Consider the following 13275-nt stretch of genomic DNA (forward strand, 5'->3'; position numbering starts at 1 on the left):
TTCAGTGGTAAAAAACTGAAATTTTTTCCTCCAAGATCAGGAACAAGACAAGACAAGAATGCCTATAGTCACCACTTTTATTCAACATAGTACTAGAAGTCCTAGCCAGAGAAATTAGGCAAGAAAAAGAAAAAGTATCCAAATCAGAAGAAGTAAAACTGTATTTGCAGATGACATGGTATTATATGTAGAAACCCTAAAGACTCCATCAGAAAACTGTTAAACTAAACAAATTCAGCAAAGTTGCATTATAAAAAATCAATATACAAAAATCAGTTGCATTTCTATACACTAATAACATTATCTGTAAGAGAAATTAAGGAAATAATCACATGTAACATTGCATCAAAAGAGTAATATAGCTGGGTATAAATTTAACCAAGTGAGGGAAAGATCTGTACACTAAAAGCTATAAGACATTAATGAGAGACACATATAAATTGAAAGATATTCCATATTCATGGATTGGAAGAATTAATACTGTTAAAAATACCCATATTACCCTACTGAAATCAATCTGTGCATTCAATGCAATCCCTATTCAAATTCCACTGGCATTTTTCACAGAAATAGAAAAAATAATCCTAAAGTTTGTATGGAACCACAAAAGCCCTCAAATAGCCAAAAAAATCTTGAGAAAAAAGAACAAAGCTAGAGGCATCACACTTTCTGATTTCAAACTATACACAAAAACAGACACACAGATCAAGGAACATAATAGAGAGTCTACAAATAAACCCATGTGTATCTGGTCAATGAATTTGCAACAAAGGAGCCAAAAATATATAACAGGGAAACTACGGTATCTTCAATAAATGATGCTGGGAAAACTGGACAGCCATATGTGGAAAAATGATACTGAACCACTATTTTATGCCATACACAAAAATCAACTCAAAATGGATTAAACTCTTGAATGTTTAAGATCTGAAACCATATTCCTAGTAGAAAACATGGAGCATTGCTCCTTGACATTGGTCTTAGCAATAATTTTTTGGATTTGACACCAAAAACAAAGGCAACAATAGAAAAAATATGCATAAGTAAGGAAAATATGATATGGGACTACATCAAACTAAAAGCCTTCTGTACAGTAAAGGAAACCATTAATGAAATGTTAAGGCAACCTACAGAATGGGAAAAAATATTTGCAAATCATATTATCAGATGAGGTTAACATCCAAAAAATATAAAAGTCATAGAATTCAATAGCAAAAAAACCCCAAACCAATCTGATTAAAGAACAGAAGAACTGAATATGTTTCCAAAGAAGACATACAAATGGTCAAGATATACATGAAAAGGTGTTCAGCATCGCTAATCATCAAAGAAATGCCAATCAAAACCACAATGAAATATCACCTCATACGTGTTCATCCAAAAGAAATAACAAGTATTGGTGAAGTTGTAGAGAAAAGGGAAAGGGAACTCTTGTGCATTGTTGGTAGGAATATAAATTGGTGCAGCTACTATGGAAAACAAAATGGAGGTTCCTCAAAAAATTAAAAATAAACTACTGTATGATCCAGGAATCCCACTTCTGGGTATATATTCAAAGGAAATGAAAACAATATTGAAGGGAAATCTGCACTCACATGTTTATTTCAGCCAAGATGTTGCAACAATTCAAGTATCCATTGATGAATGAAAGGATAAAGAAGATGTGATATATATATATGGAATATTATTTGGCTGGAAAGAAGAAAGGTGGAAATCCTGCCATTTGCAACCACATGGATGGAGCTTGAGGGCATTATGGAAAATGAAATAAGCCAGACATCAAAAGACAAATACTGGGTGGTAGCACTTATATGTTGACTCTTAAAAAAAATCATACTCATAAAAACAAAGTAGAGAAGAGGTTGTCAGTAGCTAGGGCAAATGTGGAGAAATTTATAAAAGAGTACCAACTTTCAGCTATAAGATGAATAAGTTCTGAGAATCTAATGTAAAACATAAATATAATTGACAGCTCTGTAAGTATAACTGAAATTTGCTAAGAGTAGAACTTAAATGTTCTCACCAAAAAATAAATAAATATGTGTTACGATAGGTATATTAATTAACTAGATGGTGGGAATCCTTTCCCAATGTATGTGAATGTCACATCACCATGATGAACATTTTAAAAATCTTACAATGTCAGTTATACCTCAATGAAGCTGAAATTTTAAAAATAATTATTGTTATTGAAATTTAGAACTCTATTCATTAGTGATAAAGGCTAAGGAATGAAAATGTTTTCAGTAACAGTATTTTCCCAAAGACTGTAAAATAATTTTTAAACTTCCACTTAAATGTATGCATTACAAATTAAACTGGAAAAAAGCAAATTGGGGAAATTATTAAGAAATAAAGAGGAAATAGCTCTTAGAAACTTTGGATTTTAGAAAATAAACATTAAACTCAGAGCATATAAACCTGTATTCATTCAGTTATTTTAGCTTTGACTACAAAATCATAGTCATGAAAATTTTTCTATAGAAGAATCAAATCAAAACTGGGAATAAAAATTAATCTGACTTCACTAGGAAGTCTGTAATTCAGTCTCTCTAGGTCTTAAAACTTAAAATTTTTCAGAAGAATGCCATAAAAATAATAACTTAAAAACCGCAGAATTGTTGGCAAAATGTACAGAAAAATGATATAGTTTACTCCTTGTTTGACATTCAAAAACATGGAAATAAAAATAAAAGTTACATAAACTTCAGTTTTGGTGAGTATGATGGTAGAGATTTCTGCTCTACCAGGTCAGCAGCACCACGGTTCCTAACATCTATGCCGCAGCACCAGCAATGCTGAGCCAGTGACAGCATGGTATCATTCTGTCAGAATGGTTCTTTTACCTGCCTGATAACTTTTAATAAATTGTTTTTCTAAACAAATTAATCAAGCAAACAACCAACATTAAGTCAATCAGCAAACCAACTTCTCCTACCAGGGTTGCATAACCAATGATTACAAAGGAAGGGAGGTAAATAAGAGTTACCTCTTAACTATAGAAGTAAGCGAAGGTAATGTAATGTCGATTTTCAAACATTTTAACCATTTGATATTGCCTGTATTTTATATGGTTAAATGCATTCTTTTTATTTCACTTTTATTGCTTTTAAAATGTAATGTTTGACTACCATTATGAACTAGTATTATGTATAGTATGAACTAGTATTAGAACTAGTATTATATTCTACATTTATTTCACCATAGAAGCACTCTCTGTGGCATAGGCATAATACTAATTTTCATTTCCTTAGGAATTCTATGGTGCTTTATAAAGTTTAACTAGTTTACCACATATTAAATTAATTACATCTGCATTCTAGAATGCTTTGGCAAGGATTATGTTAAAAATAATTTCAACTGGATTCAAGTCATCTTTCAATAAATTACTGTTGTACCTTACTTTATGTAATAAATAGACTAAATCAAATTTAACTTAAATGTACAGAGAATCAGCTAATTTACAAGAACTTGTAACATTTTTTTAATTTTGGAATCTTTCTGTAAAATAATGAATAATAATTTCTTTTTTGCTTTAATCTGCTTATTGTTTTAGGGTTGAATTTTTTAGAATATTGAATTTTCTTTACATGGCATAGAGTAGTACAGCTGGGCTAAAGCACCCAATCAGGGAACAATTGTAGGAAACAAACTATTGTAGTTATGTTATACAGAAAGTGATTTAATACAGGAAACCAGGTTCTTATGAAATCATTGGAAGATTAGAGAACTAAACTCTAAGCTTGGCCTATAGGTACAACTTCCAAAATAAGGCCGTACCAGGGGAGCAAACACTTTGCTACTGTTAGAGAATCAGAAGACTACTGCCAATCAGTTGTTGAACCAAAAAGCATACTTGTTTATAAGACCAGGATCAGTAATCTACTATGACACCTCTCCTCATGATATACAAAAAGCTTGTAACTGGATATTGGAATATTACTTTCAAAATAAAACAGTCTCCATAGCAATAATACCAAACCAGTAGAAATATGGCTTCCATCCTATTTTCAAAATCACTTGCCAGGTTTTTGAAGCCCTGAGGCACTATGTGAAAAAAAGGTCACCATGCTATGAGAAAGCCCAAGGCCCCTGAGAAAGCCACCAAAGACAGTCTCAACCAAGCTCAGCCTTTGCTACCCCAGGCATGTGAGTAAAGAAGCCTCCAAAGAATTCTAAGCCCCCAGCCATTCAAGCATTCCCAACTAATGCCCCAGACACCATGGATTAATACCCTCACCTTGCCTTAGCCTGAGTTCTGACCCACAGAACCAGAACCTGTGAGCATAATAACTGTTATTTTACTTCATTAATGTTTGGAGTTTTTATGCAACAGAGCTAACAAAACATATCAGATACATTTTATAGGTTTCTGCAGGCATTTCAGAAATATTTTTAAAGGTTATAATACTCTATTATGTAATATATACTACAATTTACCTAAACCTTTATGCTCAATTATATACTTTGTTTCCAGTTTTTGCCTATAGAAATTAAAACTATAGTGAACAATTTTATCAAGTTTTTTTCTTGTGTATTTAGTATTATTTATCATAAGTTTCCAGAATGGCTGTGTTTGGGCTATGACTAAAGTTCTTTCTAATGTTTTGTATTAATATCTATCTTGAATATTAGCATGGTAAAAAGAAAGTTTTTAAAAAAGCAAATTCATTTCCATACATTTAAAATATTTTCACCATAAAAATAAGAACTTTACATGCCTCAAATAATTCTTCCAAGTGATAAAGATACCTCAAGACAAATACTGGGCATAAAAGCCACAGGGCATAAATCTGCAAAGAAGTTAAAAGCTAACCTTTTCAAACAATATTGCCTCTCTCTCACTTACCAACTTTACATTTCCCTGTATGGCCCCGGAAGATGACTGGTTAGCCAGAGACGGGTAAGATTCCTCAAGGGAGGAACAACCTAAGACAGGCACAGTCGCAGGGGGGCCATCAGGTGAGAAATTGGGGATCAACAGAGGTGAGGCTTAGAACCTCACCCCCCCTGTTTTGAGAGAAATCTTCTGCATTCGTGGATGTTTTATTGCCCTTGTCTAGCTTGGATTAACACTTAGTCTACAGGCACACACCTGATCATCTACATTTGCTCTCTTACAACACTAAACTATGTTTTCTACCTTTATCTTGCATCTAGATACCACTTCAGCATTTTATTAAAAATAATAATAATAATAATAAGGGAGAAATGTGGGATTCACATATAAATCAAGTATAAAAATCAAACGAATATTCATATTTGACCTGATTGTTTATAGTTCATAATGCGTGATCAAAACCGAAAGTTTCTGTGATGACTGCCCTTGTACTGTTCACCATTTAAGAACTTATTCACTATGTAAGAATTTGTTCACCATGTAAGAACTTGTTCGTTATGCTTCAGAAGATTGGAGACTGACGAGAATTAGGCTTGGGGTGGATTAATGATTGTGCATTGAGCATTGAGTCCCCTATACAGAATTTTATTGTTGTTAACAACCATCTGATTAATAAATATGAAAGATGCCCTCTCAAAAAAAAAAAAAAAAGAATGCATGATAACCCATCTCAGCCCAGTAATGTCCAGTGAGTTTGACTAGGGCTCATGACGCTTAAGACTGAGAGCCTCAAGATACATTGGTCTCTCCTCTTCGGGACACTGTTGAGTGGAGAAGTGAGACCAGTGCTCTACAGCCTGTGAGCTCAGTCTGCATAAGACTGAGCCAAGGCAAATGGACCAGGAGCCCCTGGGCCAAATAGGTCTTAAAGTCTACTCCATCTCTGATCTCTCTATTGGATTGAATTAATTTGCACATTGTTTAAAGCCAGTTGGAGGTATGTTTTCTGGTTAAAAAAAAAAAATCAAGGCACATCCTAACTGGTATGAACACGTAACATGGGGACCAAGTCACCAAGAGGAAATGTGGATGCTTCCAAAGAAGAGTGGCATGACCGGATCCAGCGCCTTAAAAGAAAGAGCCCTCTGGCCACAGTGAGGGAATTGAATAGGATTTGAGGGCAGAGGCGGGACCATGCTCTGAAATGTCTAGTGTAGACACGGATCAAGGACAAGTGGATGAGGCACCTCAATCTGGAGGCTAAAACACACACGTTGACAAGGATTACTCCTCAGACTCCCAGTGTTCTAAGACCGTGGGGCCACACGACAGGCCTGGAGAAAATGAGGGAATATTCATTTGTTCATGCAGCATCTTTTTTTGAGCACTGTGCTAGCTTCTGGAGATACAGCAGTGAACAAGATGGACACAAATCCCTGCCCTTACAAAGCTTACATTTTAGAGGGAGGACAGACAAACAAAATGAATAAGAATGTAAAGTTGGTTATATGGTGATACATGCTATGGAGAAAAAAATGTTTAAAGGGGAAATGAATAGGGAGTGTCAGGGAAGGGAGGTTGGTTAGCCAGAAATTCCCAATCCATGATCTTTAAAAGTGGAGGTTTTTCTCAACAAAAACCTTCAAGGAATGGTACCTTTTGTATGCTGTGGCTGACTGGGTACACAAAAATAATTTTTTATGATAAAATGACCTTAATATCTATTAGGTGCCTAATACATAAGAACCAAAAGCATTATTCCAATCTGTTCACAAATTTTCTTAACTCTTCACTGAATATTGTTAAATATTATTTTACTTAATCTCTGTTTTATAGATAAGGGAACCAAAAGTCATGATGTGAAATAAGCCACCAAAGATAGTGCAGCCACAAGAGTTGTGAACTTGGGTCCATTCATCACCAAGCCGTTGTTTTGCTTTCTGACTATATGATGTTGTCTTCCAAGGGTAACTTCTCTTAGGCACAAATTCATTCTCAGCAGCTACAATTAGTAGTTTTAGATAAGACAAAGGGAAAATGAGTTCATTATGAAGGCTCTGTTTGATTAAATAAGTGAAATCTTTCAAATGTGTTCCGTGAGAGGAAATATAATGGTCTTTGGAGGGTAAAGATAGCAAACCCGACCTCAAGACTCTGCTCACCTCTTCACCAATATTCTTGATTACCTCTCATTCCATTGCCTACATATTTCCCCTTTTTGCTTCCGAAGTTATCATCTCCAAGGGCTGCCTTGAGTTTGTTGATAGTCTGGAACAGACCTGGAAAGGTAAAGATCTTTGGTATTTGGAGCAGTGAGTCAACCAAATTTCAGAGAAAGGACTCCTTGTCCCTTTCTCATGAAAAAAAAGAAAATGTGGTTATGTAAACCCCATGCTAGAGACCCAAGGGCCAAAAAGCAAAGCAAACAGTGGTGCTCTGTGGATACCCTTATCTGAGGCCACGTGGCTTTTCTCCCATCTACATTTTTTTAAAATTATAATTGAACTTGTTGGAAAATTATTTTAAGTATACACTTAATACATGAATCCTCCTTTAAAAAAATAATTAAAATATAACAGGAAGGCTAAAATCCCCTTGAGTTGCCATCAAACTCCTGGGCTTCTCTTCCCTGCCCCTGTTCAGTGTGTTTGGTGTATATCCTTCTGGATGTTTTTCTAAACATTTCCTTTTTTTGTTGAACCTATATACTATTGCCATATGCTGTTTTTTTTTTTTTTACATAAGTGGTGTCCTACTTACATGTAATTATGAAATTCTCACTTTATTTAAGAGGTTTCTAACACCTCACCAGGAATTTTGCTTAGTGAAAATCCAGGGAGGAAAATGAATATATATCATAGTTTCAGTAGGTGCCAGACACTACACTAAACCATTTATCACAAATCCTAGAGGTCTCAGATTTTAGCCAAACCTGTATCTACCCAAAGGTAAATCAGTAAATATATTCCCAAGTGCAGTATATTTAAAATAATATTTTAATAATAATACTATGAAAAAAAAATGAACATTCTCATACTATGGCAAAAAAAAAAAAAATAAGAACTTTAAGTTAATTGGCCATACTGAGAACAGAATGATATAGCCAAAAACTCTAGGCTGCCCATATGTGAGTCAAACATGAGAAGCTGAGGAAATTTTGCCCTACTGTAGGTATGGGGGGAAAAAATGACTAGCATGTTAAATAATAATTGATAACACCCTGTTATGAGCTGAAATGAAACAATATTCACAAGAAACAGCCACTGAAAGATGGCAATAGCTAGGCAGGGGCTTTGGCTTAGCAAGTCTTAGCTAAGTTAACATACACTGTTCACAAGGCTCTGCCATATACTCTTATACCGAGTTACTAAAGGGGTTGAAGAGGGCTGCAATCCATCCCACATTCCTCTAGGACAAGCAGTGAACTCTAGAACAAGACAAAGTGTCTGCAAAAGGGACTTCTCCTAACTGATGTACCCAGAGGGGCTTACTTTGTAATTTGTACCCCCAAAGTAGTTGCTATTTTCTAATTCACTCTAAGTCCTTGTTAGTGCCAGCTGTTACCATCAGTGTTTGTCCTACTTATAAAACTAGATTCGATAGTGATGGTGGGTCAGAGCTCTTGACTTTAACTTCCCCATGACTAACTCATCATGGAATATTTATGTATTTCCTCTGGGAAATCTGATTTCTGAGATTTATGTTAATAAGTAAGATGACTGGCTCCAGCAGACTTGGATCTCAGTGTGCATTACAAAAGCCTTCCCTAGACTCTACTAAACACATATGCAAAATTGTTATCCCTTCTCAAATATTTTAGCTGGCCCTTTGGCCCAATTTTTAAGCACACAGACACTAAATGAGAAAATATGGATTAGAATCTTGCATTCATGAACACTACCTACATAATATTAGACAATTTTCTGAATGTTTTTTCTGAGCTTCAGTTTTCTTATCTGCAAAATCAGGATAATAAAGCACCTATCTTGCAGGGCTGTTGTAAAGATTAAAAGAGTAATGTGTATGACGTGCTTAGCATTTAAGTATTCAATAAATGTTGACTTTTTTTTTAAACACACTAGTGCATTTAAATAGTGAAACCTAATTCTTATCCTTGCTCTAGCTATAGTGAATACAGGAAACAGATAATTTTAATTTCTCAGCTCTACAATACAGAAAGGCTATAATGGAGTAGACACTGAGTGCCAGTTCCCCATGTCCGACATGGACAATGGGCATTATTCTTCTTCATTTAACTCTGTTGTCCTTTGAATGACCAAAGAAGCACATTTCAAAATGCACTGTGAATATTGCAGAACTATGAGATGATGTTTGAAATGTTATTTGTTAGCATTAAGAAAAATAAGACATTTTTAGTGCAATTATTTCTAAGTTTCTAAGTTACATCAAAACAAAGTTAAACTCAGAAGCTCTAAGTAGTGTTATTTGTCTTAGACATGAGCAGTTTTAATAGTCTGGAAACATGATAATTTTTGTTCAGAGTTTACCTTATACCAGGAAGTGTTCTGCAATGTGACATGTACTATCACAAAAACTCCATGAGGTAGATAATATCCCCAATTGACAAAAAAAAAAAGGAAATTAAAGAACAAAGATGTCAGTAATTCGTACAACTCAACTAGTAAGTGATAGAACTGGGAATTTGAGCCCAGGCAGTCTGCCTCAATATTCCTAAGTGTCATTCTCAACTGCACAGTAAAATGCTTCCATTCTGTATTTTAAACTCCAAGCACCTAAAGTACTTCCAAAACTTGTATAAGCAGGTATATATTTAAATTATGCAACAGAAAGTCTGATACTGTAATCTATTTTGTATTGCCATTAAATGGTAGAACTCATAATGGGGATAAAAATTTTTAATTATGTTAACTACTCAGATTTTTTAAATGAATTTATGTAATACTAAATTTTTCAGCTAATTACTGAAATTTGGTCTAAGGCTTAAAATAGCAAGGATTTAGCAATCTATGGTTTTAAAAAAAAGAATTCTCATTCTTCATTTTTTAATGTATACACTTGGACACCTTTATATTAAGATTTAATTATGATATTTATGCTACCTTCTTCCTCTTTGTACAGATCACATAAATGGACACTGCACAAGTCCAACTTCTCAGAGTTGCAGTTCTGGAAAACGTCTTTCTAGTGCTGATGTTTCAAAAGTAAATCGCTGGGGTCCTGCAAGACCACCATTTCGAAAAGCACAGTCAGCTGCTTGCATGGAGATTTCTTTACCAGTTACAACAGAAGGTAGGCTAAACATACACATTTTTGTGGATACAATTAACATCTGATATACCATGATAATGACAGCTGGAGAGCAAGGGATGGAGGACACATGTAAAAGATATTATAAAAACTAGTGAATTCTAGGCAGCAAGTAACTAAGAGCCTGATTGGGCTGTGGCCATGACTCCAAATCCTTTCCTCACTACACATCCTTCTTCATCTCTAAAAACTGAATGTCTCTGCTTGTTGGTAGGCTCCCACCTCCACTATGCAAGGGGAGACCTATGCCTTAATCTATTCTCTACACTCCCAGTAATAATCGAGATTTCTTTTCATCTCAATGGTAAGACTCTTAGTGTCTCTATTTGTACATATTTAGTGTCTTACAATCTTAATTTCCTCAACTGTCAAGTGAATGTGACCAAGATGAAGGCAAGATATTAAATTATAAAGTTTGCAATCTTCATTTTCATCTTTTTGTGAAAAAAAGGAGAATTATTTGCTTATTTATGGAATGAGCATGTGGGCAGGAAGTAAAGAGTGAGAAGTACAGAAATTTTTAGAGGGTGGGGAGAGAGGGACTCTTGTCATTTTGCTGCCCTTTCTGATAAAGAATTTTGGAAAGAGAAATAGGAAAAAATAATCTTAGGAAGGTTTCCTATGGTAAGTCTATACTATAAAGTATTCCCCAATTACCACCCCTCAAAAAAATTTGATAGTATTCTTCAAATTTTTAAAAAATTTCTTTAAAATTATTTAAATTTAAAAATTTTTACTTGTTACTTTAATATTACATCATACTAAATCTGACCATAGACATCCAGATAATGATGTGCCTCTCATGGGTGTCTGTGGATAGTTAACCTTGAATGTTGATGAACCCTGAATGGAAAAATTTTGGAAACAATGAGCTAGGAATGTTACAATAGAAGCAGTATCTAAAGATTATAAAAGAAGTAGCACTTAATCACTGGATTGAGAGTTGGGAACTTTGAGTTTTAGACATTTCTGCCTCTAACTTATGCTGGATTCTGGGAAAATTATTTAACTCTATGTCTCTGTCTCCAAATCTGTAAAGTATGTAAGTTATATCCAAGCTCCCTCTCATCTCCAAATTCTATTATGAACATTTTTACAAACTTGCTTAGGGATAAAACAGGGGAAATTAGAAATATTGTATTTTGTTTTCTAGAAAAAGAGTAGTCTAAGAAACTTATAGTTAGTCCCTTTTTATAAAAATGAGTCACACTTGTACTTATCACGTACCTATCAAGAGGGAAAGGAGAGTGAAAGAAGTAGAGAAAAATATGAGAAACTTATACTCTGGAGCAATTATTAGAACAAAACAACATTCATAATATTATTTAACTGAGGTGGTAAGTTTATGTTTGGTGGGGTGTGCACATGTGTAAATACTGATGAGAAGGACATGAAACCATCCTGTTTCCTTTAGGTGGGCTGAAACCCTCTCATAAAGATTATCACTGTCAATAGGATGGCATTGTCTACAGCTTTTGATTTGGCCCTTGCAAAGTTAGAACTGAATTTGGATTCAATGTTGACAGCTTCTGAAACAAGGTCAGGGAGATAACATTTCTCTTTGGCCTTGGTAAATAGTTCAATTTTTACAACTGTAACTTACTCCACATATAGCAAACCAAAAATTGTATTAGGGAAATGCATTTACCGTAAAACATTTGTGACCCTTCAAGTAAGTAGCCACAGTATTGTAAGTGAGAATTGTCAAGAAATCATTAGGAATACTTCCAACAAATGAGAGAAACATAATTAAAATGGTACCAGAAATTCTTGTAACCTTGACTCTTTAAATATTTTTTTCCAAATTAGAGAATTTTGACTAATTATAAAAGAATAAAATTCTACCTCACCCCCATAATTTTGGTTTTTATATACTAAGTCTGATTTTACCTGTTGCAGAAATATACTAACAATTTTTGTTTTTCAAATTTCCATAGAAAGCCGAGAAAATTCCTATAATCGTTCTAGAAGTTCTAGCATCTCCAGTATTGACAAAGATTCAAAAGAAGCAATTACAGCACTATACTTCATGGACTCCTTTGCTCGGAAGAACGACCCTACTATCTCCCCTTGTTTGTTTGTTGGAACTAGTCTGGGAATGGTGTTAATCATCTCCCTGAACCTACCTTCAGCAGATGAACAAAGATTTACAGAGCCAGTCATGGTGTTGCCCAGTGGTAAGAAGTTTTATTTATTCTTTCATTGCTACTTTTTCAAATTTAGATATGATGTATTGTAAGAATATTAATTTGTTTTGATCTGTAGCAAATACAGGAACTGATGACAATTTCATAATCTTATACTGACCCAATATTTTTCATATTACAACTTACCATTTCTTAGAGAAAAATAGTAAAATGATTTCTATGATGGTAAACTGTGGAACTGCCAAGCTAAACAATGCCTTGGGAAATAAGTTTCTGAAAAGCACTGAAGAAAACCCTAATGCAAAAAATAAAAATTTAAATTTAATAAATTGAAGCACTTCTCCAAAGTTCCATGCCAAATCAGAGCCTATGAGTGTTTTTACATCATCCTTGATGAACTCAGAACAATTAAGCTAGAAGCTGTCTGATTTAAGGTAGCTTTCTAAAGTGATACTCTTCCCATCGTTTCAAAGGCAGCCACACAATTTCTTTCCTTTTTATCCCAGTGCCTAGAGAATTTGACACAAGTTATGAGTATTGTTGCTAAAGCATGTTATATTCTCTTCCCACTTGAATTATCTTTTTTTTTCTTTTGAAGAGAGGAGTTATTCCTTTGAATATTTTAAAACTTGTTCTTATCATAACTTCTGTCTCTTTCCTATAAGTAATAAGAAATGTTTTTCAGTAGTTTTTAAGTAAAAAAATTTCATTAAGTATATAGGATAAGCATTATTATTTTAAAAGAATACATATATATGATATGGTAGGTTAGATAAAGTTGTGTTTTCTTTGTTAACTGGTATGCTAAATTCATATAGATGGATTATTTCTTACTATAGGTGGAATGGTCAGCTTTCCTCTTGCTATAGTGAATTCAGATAAATGTATTTGTTTTGTGTGTGTGTGACTTAAACAACAGAAATTTATTTTCTCTCACTTCTGGAGACTAAAAGTCTAAGACTAAAGTATTGGTCAGTCCGATATCTTCTGAGGCCTCTC

General features: G+C 34.1%; 1 protein-coding gene across 6 annotated transcripts in view; it reads left to right on the plus strand.

Moving 5' to 3' along the window:
• STXBP5L (syntaxin binding protein 5L) overlaps positions 1-13275 on the plus strand; it is a 387143-nt gene that overhangs the window by 345788 nt on the left and 28080 nt on the right. For all 6 annotated transcript variants that reach the window (XM_036883434.2, XM_036883436.2, XM_057503095.1 and 3 more), the window contains 2 exons: positions 9941-10111; positions 12067-12306. In XM_036883434.2, the coding sequence (XP_036739329.2) occupies positions 9941-10111; positions 12067-12306 (411 nt within the window). The remainder of the gene's footprint in view (positions 1-9940; positions 10112-12066; positions 12307-13275) is intronic.

Source organism: Manis pentadactyla, chromosome 1, assembly GCF_030020395.1.
Source record: "Manis pentadactyla isolate mManPen7 chromosome 1, mManPen7.hap1, whole genome shotgun sequence".
NCBI classification, from domain to species: Eukaryota; Metazoa; Chordata; class Mammalia; order Pholidota; family Manidae; genus Manis; species Manis pentadactyla.